The sequence below is a fragment of the Centrocercus urophasianus genome, unplaced genomic scaffold (assembly GCF_019232065.1).
Source record: "Centrocercus urophasianus isolate 14NV4802_14NV808 unplaced genomic scaffold, USGS_Curo_1.0 seq_12, whole genome shotgun sequence".
Classification (NCBI taxonomy): Eukaryota; Metazoa; Chordata; class Aves; order Galliformes; family Phasianidae; genus Centrocercus; species Centrocercus urophasianus.
Window position 1 is genome coordinate 41,323,461 of NW_024884364.1, and position 17,771 is coordinate 41,341,231.

Sequence of the window (17,771 nt, forward strand, 5' to 3'; positions counted from 1 at the left end):
GAAAAGCATCAGTGACAGTGAGCTGAGAGGTGTCGTAGCTTTTTTAAATCAGTTTGAGCTTTGCAGCAGGAAAGACTTTTAAAATAATGATAACTTGCTATTAGTGTCAAAACTGTTATTAACATTAATTTGCCCTATCGCTGTTAGTTAGATGTTGCTTTTAATGTTGACAGTAAAAGTACAGGAATGGTTACGGGTGTGGTAGATTCTTAGATCTGTAATTTGAATTCCATTAATATGCTGTTATTATTTCACAAATAGTTATTATAATACACTTTATGTTAGCATCAATTTTCTAAAAGTAAGGGCCACGTAACCCACAAAAAAACAGCAGCTTCTAAAAAAGGTCAAAACGTCAGTTTTCAAAATGAAAAGTTGTAGGCAACTGGTTTATAATTTTGTTCACCTGTACAATTCGCTGTGTGTATTTTTTGAGAGAGAGTCACAGAGGTGTCAGAAACAACGACGATTAATGAGGCACAAAACTTTTGTTCTGGTGTGAGAGTTCCCCAGCACGTCCTGGTGTGCAGCCCCTAATGGCAGACATGGAGCTCCACAAAAACAGAAAACAGTGGGACTAATTTCACCTCATTTCAGAAATCTATGAGCAAAAGAGCTGCATTTCAGAATAGATAAGCAGGAAGTAAAGCTTACAGCGTATGACTTCTGCATGAATCTTCCTCTCAGTGGAATGAACCACTGCAGGCACCCACAGAGGTTTGGGTGAATCTCGTGTGTTGCAGCTGGAGCCAGGGCTGGTGTTAGAATACTTCGTACGTCCACAGCCTGGACCTTGAAAGTCAGCAGAAATATCAATAGCACAAAAGCATTAGTAATGCCTTGCTGGTGCCTGTTTTGTAAGACAAAGGAGTATCAACACGTAGGCAATGTGAGTTCTTTTGCCCAGCCTCTCATGGCACGTAGCTATCAACATAGACCCCACCCTTGAGCAGCATGAATGCAACTACGAGGTATAAAATTCAGAAGTGGGAAAAACAATTCTGTCCAGTCGTAAGTTTGGCAAATCTAAGTATTATCTCCGTAAACCATTGGATGAATCTGAATTTGCTTGAAGCAAGGCTTGAAAATTCTTTTGCTGTCTCCCCAGAAGGTCCTGGCACACAGCTTTGTCCAATCCTCCGGTGTTTCAAGCGAGTCATTAATGTTGTTTTTCCTTATTCAACGCCAGTGGCTAGAGGACTACTTCCATTAGGAACACAGGACTGCAAAGATATGAGTGTCACTTACCCTGGATGAGCAGGGCCAGGGGAAGAGGAGTCATCCTGGAGTAAGGAATAGCACTGCCATCTCCTGCAGCTGGCCGTGGTTTTAGCTGTCAGCCTGGTGCTTCAGGCACTTCTGTGAGAGACACTGGGGACTGGCTGGGCACCCACCTCCCCAGCTGAAGGTGTGAGCACATCAGACTGTTCAGTCACCAAACCCTTTGCTGAAGCAGAGACCAGGAAAATGTCCGATGGTTCAGCTGAGGGCTTTAGCGGGAAGGTGAAATTCTCCTTTCCAGCCCAGGGGCACAGTCAAGTGCCCACTGCCAAGTGGGATAGGTAGAGGGCCAGGCTGGGCCGCTTCAGTTCCCCCCAGCACTGGTACCACACCATGAGGCATCACATTACTGAGCTTTTTGAAGCGGCCAGTAGGTGGCAGGGGCAAGAAAGCCAGAAGTGGTTTTCTTGGCCAGGATAAAAATATATTGAACACCGTGTTTTCAGTAGGGTTATTTTCAGGGAGAGGATGAAACAGGCTAAATTATACCAACACACTGGGTGAGAAATTGGCTGACAGGGCAGGCTGAAAGGGTTTTGCAAGTGGGGTTACGTGGGACTGGCAGCCAGTCACTAGTGGGGTTCCCTGGAGCTCCGTTTTAGGGCCAGTTCTGTTTAGTGTTTTCATCAATGATCCAGTTGCAGGAGTCAGATGTACACTAAGAAAGTTTGCAGGTGATACTGAATTACGAGGAGCTGTTGCCTTATGGAGAGATCTTGACAAATTAAACATGTGGTTGGCAATTACCAACCCCATGAAGCTTAACAACAGTAAGTTCCAGATTCCACACCTGGTACAGGGCCACTATGGACATACATACAAACTGGAGAACAAGAGGCAAGAGTGAAGTGTTGCAGAAAGGGATCTGGGGGTTCTGGCTGGTGACAAGTTGAATCTGAGCCAGCAGTATGCACTGGCAGCCAATGGGGCCAACAGGACCCAGGAGTGCACCAGGCCCAGCACTGTCACTGGGTGAGGGGAGGGGTTGTCCTGCTCTGCTCTGCAGCCTCATCTCCAGCACTGGCTGCAGTGTTGGGCACCGTAATTTAAGGGCAGGAAGCTACTAGAGAGTGTCTAAAGGAGGGACTAGCAGGCACGGGAAGGGGAGGAGGAACAAAATGTAACCTCAAGTTAAGAAAGACTTCAGCAGCCTAAGCAGCATGCCCAGAAGCCAGAACGTATCTCTGCACAAGTATTTGGCTCTCAGACCTGAATGATGACTTAACCTTGCTGGGGATGGCTTTTCCATTCCAGCTAAGCGTCACCTATGAACTGACTCCTGGCACTCCAAGCAACACTGAGAGTTCTTGCTCCTTGTTTCCAAGAGGAGAAACGAGCCACTCTGATTCTGAGTATTCAGCATGAAGCCGACGGCCACTGCGCAGTACAAGCCCTATCGCCTGTAACCGAGTCCCAGAGCTTTACTGCAAGGTCACAGCAGCACTAACCAGCAGCAGCATTTGCCTTACTGTAGCAGAACATTTGCCTGAAAATTTGGTCTGTTCCATCCCACCAGCTATGGAAGGTTCTTGCTCAACTTTAGCAAGCAAAAAACAATAAAGCCCAAAGCAGAATATACAGGCTGCGCGTGTTTCTCTTTTAACAGACATCTGAATTCTGACATTTCCTCCCTGGCCCCAATTGTAAGGGTTTGGGTTGTGCACGTTCCAGGTACCAGGAGAAGCACTTGACAGTATTGGGCAGGCATTGGGCTGCTGCCCTTGAGAAGGGAGCAAGGAAAATGGCCTGCTGGCCAGGCAGCTGAGCAGGAGGCAGGTGTCTGTGCAGCACAGCAAGAAGAAAAGGTCCTGGGAACAAGGGGCACCTGGAGGTCAGGCAGGGGACTTGCTTTGTGAGATGGCATGACTGTCACATCCGAAATGAGCCCAAGGTAGCTCCCCTGGCTAACTCAGGACAACACACGATTTTCTAATACCAAGGCTGTCCTTGCTAAAAGGAAAATCCTGTAATGTCAAAAACCAGCTTATTGCGAGCACAGCCTGAGAGGTGAAGCACACATGGGATGAAGGGGCTGAGCTTCAGAGCAGAAGTCTATGCTGTGTTAGCCCCAGGTGAGGAACCACGCAGAGCTGCCCCTTTCGCCCACAGACCCTTCCTGTCTTGGTGTCCTACTCAGAGCACCTTCCCACTTTGTTTTTGCAGAAGCAGATGTTCCAGGAACGAAGCGGCCGAATGCTCCAGGCTTTCTCTCCGCGGCAGAGCCCAACCAGCAGCCCTACACGAGGCCGCTCGCCATCCCGCTCGCCATCCCCTCCGTGGGTCTTCAACAAAGCCTCCCCGCCCTCCTCTCCTAAAGCCGCCTCCGCCTCCCTCAGCAGCATGAGCGAGGGAGACGAGGATGAAAAATAAAATACAGATATATTTTTTTAAACCATGAGACAGAAGAACAAGCTGTGGACTCAACCGCTGGATAGGGAGAAGCGTGAGGAACATCTGGGGTATCTCTGACAGCGGGGAACGTGCTCTGGGAGATGTTGGAAACAGACTGGAGCACAGCAAGGGAAATCTCAGGAAGAGTGTGTCCCATCCCCGCTCCCTCGCAGTGCCATACTGGCAGCGTTTGCCTGGCATGGTGCTGGGGACTGGCAGGATAGCATCCACCTGCGAGTGAGCTCCTGTCCATGTGCTGCTGCTTCCTGCTGCTGGGGGCCGGCCGGAGCGGGGGGTAGGGGGAAAACCTGTGCTGAGCAGGGCAGGCAGGTGCCACAGTCCTCCACAGTCCACAGATGACCCAGCATGTGGGCACACAGCTGTGGCTAGCGGTTGGAGAAACTGGACCCTGCTAACCCTGAGCTCTTCCAGCACGTGAAGGAAGGGCACTGCTGCAGCAAATATATTCAGAAACAGAAAATGAACCTTCTTTTCTGAATGAAATTCACCCCAGACCTCAAATCATGCCAGCAAAATGGAGAGTTGTCCAGCTGAGCAGACGGAAATTCATTTGATATGTTCAAACTGCTGAATGTTGCTTGTTGACCAAGCCTCTGTTCAGGGCATATGTAAAGATTCCAGCTGTACAAACACCCTGAGCTTTATCAAATCTTTCTCCATGTTCCTAGTGCCTGAACAGCTACGTCACAACCTCCGTTCCCCAGGTTTGCGCTTTGGAGACAAGAAAGTAAGTGAAGACCACCCTAGCTGGAATTTCTTGCGGTGGGAAATAACTGGTCTGAGGACTGGCATTTTCTGCTGGTGAACGGTACTGACATATGTGGAGTCCTGCTACCCAGGAACAGACCGACCTCTCCTGGAAATCCTGCTGCTCCCACACATCACCCTACGGCAGTCCCAGCAGTGCTGCTGTCCCCACGTGCTACTAATCTAGTTGAGAGAAATTTCGCATGAAGCTCTGAACCAAGTATGTCCATAGATATGCTGTCCTTGCATGGGATGCTGGGGCCATTCCTCTACCCCAGTATGGAGAAGAGGCTGGAAAAATTGATGCTACCCTCAGGCAGCCAATGGGGTCCCAGTGACTGCTGATAGGAGGTGGGGCCTATCCATGAGGATGGGCCAAGCTCTGAGCAACCTGATCTAGCTGCCAATGCCCCGTTCATTGCATGGGAGTTGAACTAGATGATCTTTGAGCTCCTTTCAACTCAAACAATTCTGATTCTGTGATTTTAAGTGTGCTTAGGCACTGAAATCTTCTTTCTCTTGCTGTGACATATTTACATCCCCAAGCAGAACTACAGAAGTAGCACTGAGGAAGCTTTCTCCTCTCCATGATGCACATTCTGATCACCGCCAGCTTGGCAAATAACTGACCTGCCTTCCTCCTGGCTCTACCATGCAGCCCCTCAGCTGGCACTTGTCCCCCAGCATTGGAACAGGCTGCCCAGGTGGGAGTCACAGGATATGGCACTGAGGGACATGGTTAGTGGGCTTGGGGATGCGTCAGTGCTTGGACTAGATGACCTTAGCAGCCTTTTCCAATCTTAATGATTCTGTGATGTGTCTTGGGGAATGCTGTGCCAAACAACCCAGACTACGACAGGACCCAGTAACTATCTCAAGGCATGCATTGCCTTCTGGAGCCCAGCTGGCTCCTCTGTCACAGAGCTGCAAAAAGAGGTGAGCAGGGAACAGCAGGGGACAGGACAAACGCCACTTTCATGAAGAAGTGCATGAGGAAAGCCACAGCGAGCTCAGCTGCACACCTGGTGGGATGATGCAATTGAGACCTTTCTCAGCCTTAGGCACCCTGTTACTGTAATTTCATACCTGGGATGCACTTGTTAGTTTCTCTGATCCTTTACAAGTTTAAGTCTTCCCATCACAAACCACTCCTCCACCATGGAACTGTCTGCTCGCTACTGGTGCTGTTCATACGACGAGCCATGTCCAAACACAATGGAGGTGGGCAGGTTTTTCTTGTTCTTGAGTTTTACTGTTCGTTTTGATTTCATAGCCCTGTTCAGCAGCCATTGGTCAGTGGTTGGGGTGGAAGACAGCATCCATGATGTGTAGATGGGGCTGGAGAGAAACTCAGAGTGACCTCTGCTTGGCAGATGCTCTTTCTCGGTCCCAGGTGGTGACCCAGTGACAAAGCCATATCCTGTACCAGCCATCCTTTTCCCACATAGGAGGACATCAATAAGCCGAAGCCTTTCCCCTACTGGTACAGACACCAATATCCATAATGCTATCTCCAGCAAACCAGAACCTCATTGTCTTTGGACACGTGGAAGGCAATTTTGCACTTCTGAGTCATGGTTGGCTTTTATTTTTCATGAGTGTTGCTTTAATTCAGTCCTGTTTGTTGGCCAAGCTCCACATGAAAAATAAACGGTGTACAACAGAGATTTCTGCCTCTCACCTTCATTTTATAGCATGTTGGGGAGCACCAACACAACTCCTGGCACAACCCCATTGACAGCACGGCACTTGTCACCCCCATCCTTTGTACCCCCATACTTCACACCCCACAGACGCCTCCTGAGCAGCCTCTCTGACCTGCCCAACATGTGCTGTTTGGGTTCCTAGTGCTGCTCTCAGGAACCCCTCTCACCTCCGCCCCCAGCAGCAGCTGTTGGTGCTTTGTGAGCCAGGATACAGCTCCTGTGCACCGGGCTCCTGCAGGAGTGCAGCAGCAAACCTGAGCCACAGAGCACAGCTCCTGACACTGCCCCACGCATCTGGCTCTTCTGCAGCTTGGTCAGTCAGACCCTGCATGCTCTGCCTCGCTAACCTTCTTACAGACAAGATAAAAGGGAAATAGTTCCTGATACTGCAGCAGCTGCAGAAATTTGTTTTGTGTTTGTTACTTTGTTTTCCTCTGATAGTTCTGCCTTAGGCAGAGAGCAGCTGAAGCAACAGACAGTTTGTTAGGACTTCCCAGTTGAGACATTAATTACAGAATAAGTTCAAACTTCAAAGTTGCTCAGCACAGCAGAGAACTGCTGAAAGGCCCCCACCAGAACACCCCCTGGCGACATGAGCTTTGTTGCTAAAGGTGGACGTGAGGCATTTTTCACGGCACCCTGCGGCACTTGGGAGACAGAAGACATTCCCAGAGGAAGGTCTCTGCTGAACGCTCACATGAGTTCAGATAAACCTGGCAGGAGTTTCTGTAATACGAAGGAGCAGAAATGAATTTCTGCAGTACATGGCAGAGAGCTCCTGTTCCAGCTCTCATGTAACACCTCAAGGATTCGCTTACTTTTAAATCCCTCTGTCCTTTAAGCATGAAATGTCATAGTCTGAGATCGCTCGTGTAAGGTTATTTAGCTCACAATACTCAAGGAAGAGAAACATTTTAAAACCAGATAATAATGTGTGCATATTAACCATTATTTCCAAATGCAGTAAGAATTCTTCTAAACTGCACCCAGCCGGACTACTGAAGAAGACAACCCTGTGTCCCTGTGTGTAAGCACATGAAGGCAGGAACACACAAAGGGAAAATCCTACATGAAGGCATTAACCAGGCTGCATGCACAACTGACATCTCTCAGTCTGTATTTCAGACTCCAAACCCAGCCTTGTTACATTGAATTACGGCCCCAGCAGCAAATTCCAGAATTTTTAAGCCTATTCTATCATTTTCTAGTCACATTTCCCCACCAGCAAATGACATTTACCAGTAAAATAGGGTAACTGAACTGCAAAGCCATTGACCACTTAGGAAAGGTGAATTGTAACCTCCTCTGTGAAGAGAAGCAGCTTTGAAACCCAGCAGCACTTCAATAGATGCCATGGGAACCTTGTAATTTTCTTGAAAGTTACAAGAGCTTAAAAATCTTAATGGAAATGGAACAATTTCCAGGTAGAAGCCCAGAATACAATTTCATAACAGACATTCCAAGCACCATGAACATCCCATACGTTTCAGGTTCAGGGAGATTTGCACAGCAGGAAAAGGAGGTGCTCACGTGCTTCAAGGAAAACACGCGATGATAAACCACTGCAGCGCACACACAGAGCAACCCAACAACAGGGCTTACGAAATCGACTATCGCTCCCTTTGCTCCAAACCAAGAAGTTCAAGAAGTGGGGATGAGTGGAAGAGTCAGTCCATAGCACTGAGCACTGCAGCAAACGTCCCGTTCCATGGAAATAACAGAGGTGCCTGAGGCTGCAGGCCTCACGCTCCCTTTAGTTACTGCCACTGATCAATCAGGTTCTCACTCAGTAAATGACCCAGTCTTGATCAGCAGTCTTGATCAGCGAGGGCTGCAGAGATCAGGAGGAAATTCCCTCCCAGAGAACAAAGTGGTGAGAGCAGAGGACACAACAGCCTCACTAGGTTTGCAGTGAACTTCCAGATGTACTTACCATGCAGATATCAGCTCCTTAATTCTGCTCCTTTGCTTTACAATCCTAATACCTGTTCTGCTTATGAACCTGCATTCCCTCCAAAATAAAAATCATCTGGAGAAAATTACACTCCTTTTTAAAATACTATTTTACATTTTAAATGGTGATGTTCTCAGACACCAAATATGCTCAAAGTATAAATTACTGCAATTCAGTCTCCTCAAATTACAACTGCTTCTGGATTCCCTTACAGAAATGAGAAAAGGAGAACGTGGGGCTCCACCACAGCCCTACCGTTTGGGGCAGCTGTTCAAAACAGCACTTTCGCAGGAAGAGGCCTGATGCTTTTCTTACCTTGATGTTCTAAGAAAGGAGCAATGAATGATTGCTAAGGAGTAGAACAGGAATTACTCCATTTTCTGAGCTCAGACTACAAAACAAGAAGAAATGAAGTTTTACCCCCAAATACTTTAGGGTGCACATTCCTACCTGCAGCCCTTCACCTTCCCCCATCCTGCATTCCCAAACTATAGAACTTGAGAAGCCTGTCTGTATAAGAAAAGGAGTAGAACAAAACAAGTATCTGTAAAAATGACTGACAGTCATTTCAGAAAAGCTGTTCACCACATCTCCCATGTTGTGGTGTGTCTGCATTGTCATTGTTCTGCAGGGAGATGCACAACTTGCAAGGAACATCTTACATTTCAGATACTGCTCTGATGAAGCATCCATTTTATTTTCTACAGCATCACTGTCTTTGTATATATTTGATGCTGGGTTCTTGGCACAGCAGCAAAACCAAGACCTGCAGTTGAGCTGTATCAGCACGTGATTTTATCCTTTCCAAAACCAAAAAATTGTACCACAACATTCACTGACATGGCAAAGCTTTAGAAAGAAAACCAGAGCTTCCTTTGAAAAGAATCATTCGAAGCCAAAATGGGATTTCACAGGAACAAAAAACACAACATTCCTGACTTACAGACAGATTTGTAGCTCCCAGCTCTGAGTGCCCACCAAAAGGCTGAGGCTCACCCTGTGCTGTCCAGCCATGAGAAGAGCTCCACAGCGTGCAATTCTGAATCAGTCCCTTAAAGATGTCATAGTGTTGTTTTTAGATATTTTTATTTGTCAGCAATGGAAAAGAAAAGGAAAATAAGAGTGTACACAAATTATATACATGGGTATCAGACTAGAAACAATTCCAATGCAAATTACAAGACGACTCAAAATCGGATTGAAAACATCAAGTAATCTCATGAAGAAAGACCTTCCCACTTCACTGCAACCTCAGTTGAAACCAATGCTGCTACCTCAAAGGAATGGCAGCATGTAACCCCGTGGGTGCTGGGCATGGTACATGAGCAGGCACCACAGGACTTCTGCCCGTAACAGATGCTGAAAATGAATTCAATTGATTCCCACTGTCAGAATCCCACATCAAACCCCAGTACAGCTGGCACAAACTCAGCACATTGTCAACAGCTCAGCAGAGAAGGGCAAGCCAGCAAGTTTTGGTAAGGTCAGCTCCTGCTGAAGAGCTGGGTTCTGGCAGCAGCACCAGGAAACCTGCCCTGCCGCTGCCTGTCAGTGCAGTCTGCAGACACAGCAGGTGAACTTCAAAGGACTGTCAGTCTGGCACCTCTCAGATGTATTCAATTGAAAGGAAGAATCTCAATAATGAATTTAGTGAGAGTCCGACAACGATAGAATTATCACAAATACACCGATCCTACCAAACCAGTCTCCAAACTTAAGAAATGAGTTCTCTATGTCAACTTCTGAGATCTTTTAAGGCAACTTAATACCGCAGTATGCGGTACTTTATGCGAACTTTAATCTGCTCATTTGTTTTCAATTAGAGAGATACTTTAGTTCATGAATCTTCATTGCTTCAAATTAACGCCAACAGCTGATCCTGAGAACAGATTCACCAAAGGGGGATTACTCTGATAAGCTGCTGCATGTGCAAGTATTCTGCCGTGAAGTCGCTGCACAGTTTATGCCTGTGTTCCTCACCTCTAGCTCAAAAATACACCATTCTGTCATGTGCCATCACATTCTCCCAAGTTCTGCAAAGACACATGTAGGTATATTCATTCATGACGAGTGAGTATGGCAAAAAGAGGAGGTAAGAGCCACCAGGAACCACAGCACCTGTACGGCAACCAAGGGAACATGCAAACTAATTGGATATCTTGCAGTCAGACCTGGATATTGCAAGGAGATAAACACTAACTATAAACATTTCGTTTGTTTTCTACAGAATGGCTTATATCACTTAAGATCACTTAGCATTTAGCAGCATTAAACATGTATGGATCTAGAAACACTTACTAAAGGTGTTTTCTGTATGAATGAGGTCAGGGTTTCACAAAAACAGTCTGGCTTGAGGCGAACAGAGGATTGTACTACACTCCAGGATGGTCAACCTATTTACTTTGTGGACTGAGTGAACAGTTGTTTAAGCAAAGCAAACATTCCACATGTCACCGAGGAGAAAGGAAATGACATTACCCAGTTGCAGCATCAAGTATAGTTTACATAGACAAGAAGTGGCTTGAGTTTTCCAAGAACACCAGAATTAACATATTCTTTATGCACGCCCCAAGGGAGCTGCCCTAAACGCTGCCCAAGAGATGGCACAAAGTGCAGCAGGACAAAGACTTTTGCCATCACAGCTAAGTTCAGAGACACAGACTGCACCTCAGTGTTCTAAAAGAAGCACTCCAGGATCTTTCTTGTCAAATGCCAACTCCTACAGAGATGCCTTGTTAGCCTCGAAACAAAGCGTAGAGAAAACAGGGAGCAGAGATACGTATGCAATTTGGAGAGGCTTCAGTATCCATTAACATTCAGCTAGACAGGGCATTATTTCTGTACGTTCAAGACAGATGCACCAGAAAAACAGACATTGGAGGAAAACAAGTTCAACTATTCCGTCACAGTACAGCATACAGAAGTTGTTTGTAAACTCCCAGGGAGAATCAAGCAGGACACACCTCTTGCTCAGTTTGTTCTGTTAAGCACTAAACACAAGGAATACACGGTATTTTCATGGAAAACATGTTTTCCTATTTACTGTGTCCCGTAACCCAAGACAAACAAGTTGCAGCAGCATTAACACACATCTGAAATCCATTAAAAAAGACATAGCTTGATACCATCAGAAAGTTAAGTTTGGAATTACCTGCCCCAAAATATTAAAATACATAGATATGACTGATACTAATTAAAGGTAGCAGTAAGTGAAAAAGAGTGTGCAGTTAAGTTAGGCGTAGTTAAAAGCTACCCACCCTCATTTTTGAGGAAAATCCATTGGAAAGCATGTCAAGGCCTGCTGCTGCTGCTTCCTAAGACCATTTTCAGACTAATACTCCTGCGTAGAAGAGTGGCAAGAGGACAAGCAAAGACCAATTTACAGCATACCTGAGAGCTGCAGAACTGTAGAACATACAAGCTGCTGAGTCAATGTTGGAGAGGAGTAAAGCTGTTTCTCATCTATATTCAGTGTGATGCCTGAGGGCAGACTTTGGAAAAGGGAAAGAGCACAAGGAACGCATTTTCTGTTTCCCTGCTCTGGGCAGTTTGTACACGCTCAGGGCTCCCAGAAGTAGTTACCACATCAGGAGGACTTTAGCTTTCAAGTACCAGGGCGCTTCAGTCCTGAAAGTCAGCTAGTTGTTTTTGAGAAGAAAGAGAAGGGACTATCAAAATATAATCCTCCACTGTGTTTTTACTTTCATTTAGAGTCACTCCGCAAAATCAAACTTCAACATTTGCATCCTTTCTCTTCTTTCTGTTCCTTCTCCTCTTCGCGTATGAGGGGGGCAAATTTACTACTACAAAATCTGAGTTCCAACAAAAGCTCAGTTTCAGCTTCATATTTCATAGAATGCTTTTGGTCACCTTCTAGGAAAAACTGACCACACGCAACTGGGAAAACGCTAGTTTTGTCACAAACATCTGCTTTTAAGTAAGCCACCTTCTGTGATGAGTGGAAAAACACACACAGCTTGAAACAATTTCAAGAGGCAGTAAGAAGCTATGGGCAAGGGCAGAAGTTAACCGGCTACACTGCAGTTGGTACAGCTTCCACCTGAAATCTCAGTTGGACTACTACACTGATTTAGCTACAGCCACATGGCTGTATCACTCCAATAGCAATCTGCCTTCCCTGCAGCCGTGCCTACAGTCATAGGAAGTTATTGCTCTGGGGATCACACGAGCTGCACCCTCACTGTGCCTGCAAGGGTTTCCCAAGAAGTGTTGCAGAAGTCTGGCTGGGAACAAACAGCCCCATCAGAGCACTCCATTTCCAGGCTCGGAAGGGCTCTGCTCACAGCCAGCACCAGGCAGCTCCAGCAGCCACTCTGCTGTTTGGGCCTCTGAAGCAGGTTGCAGCACTCAGCAGTCACATTCAAGATCATGCTAGAGCAACCTGGCAATCCAGTGTGACTTAAATGTACAGTGCAGAGATGCTTACAATAACCCAAGCCCTGCAAATTCACGACCATCCCTATACAAATTCTTGAACTGACTGCGACAGCTGGGAGAATCAGTTTGTAAGGCAGGGCCTCTGACTTTTCAGAAATGAGTCTACATGTAACTTATTGCTCAAAGTGCTCTACTATTCTCTGATGAAGAGTGCTATGCAAATTCTAAGTACTATCATTAAGTTAAACTAAGGGTATTCTTTAAAAAAATATCTAGGAATCTCTCAGCATTTCCCTGCTTAGCTAACAGGCCAGTCCTCTACAAAAGGAAATGAACATTGGGAGGACACGGACAGTTCCCCAGAATGCTAGGAAACAAGTTTCAGTTTTCCATGCTAAAATCTTTAATGTCTTTAAAAAAAAAAAAAAAAAATCTAGAAGAAACTGAGGGTGCAGAGTTGCTTACAACTCATCTATTTTATTCCTGTGGCTATTTTATCAGCAGAACTTTGGAACCTCACAGATTCTTCTGAAAGGCCATGGTTGCAGAAATGGTATTTGGCAGAGGCCTGGTGAAGAGCAGTTTCCTAATGCTCAGCAATAAACCCTCACAAGAAATTTGAGGAGATGACACTTAGTTTTTTCCTCTTTAATTTTGTTTCCTTTCAGATGGGTACCAATTGTTTTGCCCTTCCCATTTCTGTGATAATTCCAGTTTCATTTATTCAGATCAATGACGCTTTCCAAAAGCTGGTGTACAACATCTTTATATACACTACAAATTCAGATTATCAGACTACTGTCAAACATTGAATATATAAATAACTTTGCAAACTATTTACAGGTTTTAAGCTAATCAGGTTCCAAGCAACCAACACTCTTAAGGCAAATTTATGTGTATGACTGGCTGTCTGGCCTTTCAGGTTTCTCCCCCTTTTCCCAGCTGCCCCAGAGATTACAAGCAACAAATACAAAATTTACCTCCTGCTCTCACACCGACAGGATTTTTTTGTATGGAGAGATGATGATCTTTCATGAACAACAGGGAAAGTTTAAAAATGCTGTTGTGTTTCTGTGTCAAGAAAATCATTAAAATGTATACCAAAAAGTGGAATTCCCAATGTCTTATACCAACATAATTTCTGTATGCACTGGACAAAAATGGCTTGGGGAATTTGGGAAAAGTATTGGTTTAAAGCTGTACAACCCTTTTCAGAACTACACATTTCTAAGCTCATCAGATATGAGATCTAAAGAGCTCAAAGGGATTTTCTGTAAGAGGTGACACCGCAAAATAAAATGCAGCAAAAGGTGGATTTTCAAAGCATAAGCTTAACTAGACTAGAATCTCTCACACCACATTGCTGTGCAAGATGCTATTCACCATTTAAAGGGATTCTGCACAATTTGCTAATCCTTAGTGGAATAAAACTTGGCACTTAAAATAGTATCTTTTGTCACAACAGTGTATACTTAAGTGCAATCCCTTTTGTCAATGCATGACTGAAGCAACCAAGCATATACTGGTGAAATAGGCAGGATTCACATCCCAAACGTGCTTAGTGCCTCCTGTAAGTCCCAATCATCACTTTGTTCTTACTACTTTTAATGCCCTGATTAGGTCTTTGTTTGGAAGTAATTAGCTATTGTGGTTTGGAGGATTTTGGAACAAAGCAGAGACTTGATACTGAATGCAGAGGTCATCTCCAGCAGAGACAAAAGGTGGCAAATTATCGGTTAGCTTTGTATTTAGAAGCATCCCTTGGTTCACTGCTAGGATTGCTCCAGTCATCTGCTTCAGGTGTGGTCTTGTAGTGCCTCCACGCCGACTTATTAAAAACAGGAAGTCTTTCAAATGATTCACTTGAAAGGGCCTAGGGAAAAACAAAAGCAATGGTAAGATATCAGCTGGAGATACCTAAAGCCAGATGATACCCTGTGGAAGTGTCTCAATTATCGGAGCATTACACATCACAACACTGTTCTGAAAATGCTTTGGCTTTGATCAATCATTCTTATAGTATGATATGACAGTAAAAGTTAAAAGAAAATAAAATTTTAAAATATTTCCCTTCTTTTCAGGGAGGGGTGTTTAAAAAGACAGCAAGAGAAAAAGCTTTTAGTCAGATGCATTTTTAGGCTTATGTACGAGTGCTACTTAAACAATAAACTCAGACTCTGTCAGCACAATTCTAGAAACAGTTAGGCCCATCCACATGCATTTTTTTCCTCTGAGAAACACCATACTTTTTTCCTCTATGGATACTTGCACAAGGTTAAGATCATTAGAAACTGAAATTAAAGCACAATTCCAAAACCTGCTCACTAAATACAGCAAGACACAGTAGCAACTTAGAGTCAACGCCTGGTGCACGAGCTGATCAAATTCAAGCAGTTTGTTTTAATTGTGAGCCCCACACAGCCTGCTACCTCCTGAAAAGTGCCAACAGGGTCAATACAGTCTATTGGACAAAGGTCAAGGATAGGAGAAAAAACTACAAGTCAGTCTTGTTTCAGTTTTGCTGCAATCAAAAGTTTTAGAATCAATGCAGTATTATCAAAAATTCTTTCGAAAAATTCAGCTCTTAGTATACATTAATGAAATGCAAAAATCCAACACAAGTGACCGAAGAAAAGAATTCAAGGCAAGCTGATGAGTATGAGAGTCAAGATTATCTGTTTAAGTTATTTTTACAACTCTGTTCATCGAGGTGAAACATGATAAAAATAGCAATTACAAATTTGAAAACAAATGAAGGAGTGAAAAGAGATAAAGTTCATTTGTACCAAATGGCACCTGCCTGCTATAACCTACAGAGTTGCACTGCACTGCTAATTTATGAAAGGGTCAAATTCATACCTTCAAATAAATTACAGCATCTGATCCAACACCTTCCATTGAGTAGAGTTTTAGGTCACCCTGGAAGTACCTAGCATACAGACGAGAAATTGGCAAGCCATAGCCAAATCCAGCCTAGAAAAAACAAGAAAAAGAAGGAACAAACAAGAAGTTAAAAAAAAAAAAAAGAAGTGCTAAAGATCACAGTGGTTTATAAAACAGAAGATACCTAAAGATCAGGTTTGCGTCTGATTACTCTTCAAGCTTTTCCATATTCCTCAATCTGCACTATCAGTACAGATTCAACACTTGGAGCATTCTTTTTGTTCTAGGCAGTTTTGTTTTTTGTTTTTGTTTTCTTTTTTTTTTTTTTTTTTTACTTTGAAGTACAGAAAGAGAAGAAAAAGAAACAGCAAGAAGTCTTTGTTAGGACTACCTTGTCCACTTTCAAGGCCAGGTTGAATGGGACGCCTGGCAGCCTGATCTGATGGGTGGCAGCCCTACATGCAGCAGTAGGGTTGGAACTGGGTGGGCTTTGAGGTCCCTTCCAACCCTTGCCATTCTGTGATTTTATATTTTCCTCAAGGAGGTAGGTAGGTGTCATACAATACATACTACCTCCAATCATTAAAGCAAACTGGTAACTGTCTGCAGCTTCCTGACTGTGATTACCATTCTGGCTTCGATAATACCATATTTTTAACAGATGCCACATTGCAGCAGAGATCAGAAGACTACTGCAGAGAAACTAACTTCATTAACAACATACAAAGCAACAGAAGACAAATAGTTCTTGGTATTGTTTACTCCTCCAGCAAGAAGTCAGGATTACACAACACTGAAGATCTACTGAGAACGTGTAGATGTGCAGATTTGTCAAAGCACAATAGATGCAACTAATCACAAATCTAAGATCTGTACCTGTCATATTCATAATCACAGCCACAAATAAGTCAGCAATTCACATCTATTCCAACCCACTCATGTCAGAAGTTGACACAAAAATAAAGACGCTCACTGCTGACAGGGAATAAGATTTTGGCCTACGCATCACCTCTTCCAGATGACTGGGGCCATCCTGATAAACACTGCGTTTGATTATTTACTTGAACCTCCCTGGATTTTTCAGGGCTATCCAGTGCAATAAAGGAAAGATTCCAGACATACAAGAATTTGAAAGTAAGGATATGTAAGGCAATGCAGTAACAGAACTCTTCCATGAAGGTGGGTTACAAGAAGAATCTGATAGGAAACTCAATCCACTACACTATTTATACACAAGCAACCTGAAAAATACTGGCAGGAGGGAGAGTAAGAGTAAATAAATTTTGTTGAGCCTATGCAATACTAGGCATTTAATTACTGATTATCATGCTCTGAATCTTGAAAACAAAGCCCCAGAATGACAAAAATAATTAAAAAAGAAGGCTAAGAAGCATGAACTCTGAGCGCTATATGTGGTCTCACTTTATAATAAATCCCTTGGGGCAGAGGGGTGAGTATCATAGAGCTTTTTATTACAGTATCTGCCAGAAATTCTCTTGTTCTCATCATCTCTAGAGCAACTTTTGTCCTCTTAGCATTTTTACAGAAGTGTAAATTTGGTGATCTTGTGTGGTTTACAGGTACTTACGCTGGTGATTAACAGTGCATCTGTGCCATTTCTGTTTCTTGTTTTGCTAGCATAAAGATGCCTTTTTCTACTCATAGTGCTTGTTAATAGTCATTAGTTTTCATTTCCACAATTAGAACAGCTGCTTATATGCACTTTTCCAAACAACAGTTCAAACACTTTGAAACAATCCTCACAGACTCCCATTACAGACACTGGCATCACTTTCTCGCAACCCATTTCAAGATGCATCTCTTTGCTGATCTATAAAAGCAGGAAGTTCCAAAAAAGGTACAGAAGCTTGCCTGCATCTTTTCCAGAGACAGAACAGCATGTTAGTGAAATTAAGAAACAGCTGAACTGCAGCTTGTAGGCAGTACACAGCCCCAGCTAGGGACAAGGGCAGCACTCAGCAGTTCTGAAAACATACTACACTTTCTCCTTTGCAAAACTATACCTCCTTAAAACCCATGTCCAACTTCTGTTTGTCTCCTGCTCCTTTCGGGAAGGTCTTTGTTCACTGCATACCAGTCTGCCTAACTGTGTCATACTTCCCTCTTCCAAAAAATCTTCTGTTGTTTTTTCCTATATTCTGTCTTCAGGTTATTTACTAAAATTGTTGATTTATAAGAAATATGAAGACAAAAGATTCAAAATGAGTACCCTGAAGTATAGCTTTGCTATATTTTCTAAAAAGATGGTTATAAAGAACTGATTGCTACGTTGGTCTGTGACCTAGAGGAAAGAGCACAGTCAGTAATGGTCCATCTGCCTTGAGAAGGGGAAACTTTGTAGGACTAGTTTTACAGGAAATACTCTAGTA

The 17,771-nt window shown here is 44.1% G+C and overlaps 2 protein-coding genes across 4 annotated transcripts in view; one reads left to right on the forward strand and one right to left on the reverse strand.

The window, feature by feature from the left end:
- Window positions 1-3,943, forward strand: part of PCYT1B (phosphate cytidylyltransferase 1B, choline) — a 29,106-nt gene extending 25,163 nt beyond the window's left edge. The window contains exon 8 of one of the 2 annotated variants that reach the window (XM_042810822.1): window positions 3,445-3,943. In XM_042810822.1, the coding sequence (XP_042666756.1) occupies window positions 3,445-3,651 (207 nt within the window). In that variant the 3' untranslated portion in view covers window positions 3,652-3,943. Of the gene's footprint in view, window positions 1-2,535; window positions 3,298-3,444 lie in introns of those variants that run through there. The other variant, XM_042810823.1, reaches the window with a different exon arrangement.
- Window positions 3,944-9,169: 5,226 nt separating this feature from the next.
- The window catches only part of PDK3 (pyruvate dehydrogenase kinase 3), a 52,781-nt gene continuing 44,179 nt past the window's right edge, over window positions 9,170-17,771 (reverse strand). For both annotated transcript variants that reach the window (XM_042810064.1, XM_042810065.1), the window contains exons 10-11: window positions 15,358-15,471; window positions 9,170-14,371 (exon numbers count right to left, since the gene is read on the reverse strand). In XM_042810064.1, coding sequence (XP_042665998.1) covers window positions 14,228-14,371; window positions 15,358-15,471 — 258 coding nt within the window. In that variant the 3' untranslated portion in view covers window positions 9,170-14,227. The remainder of the gene's footprint in view (window positions 14,372-15,357; window positions 15,472-17,771) is intronic.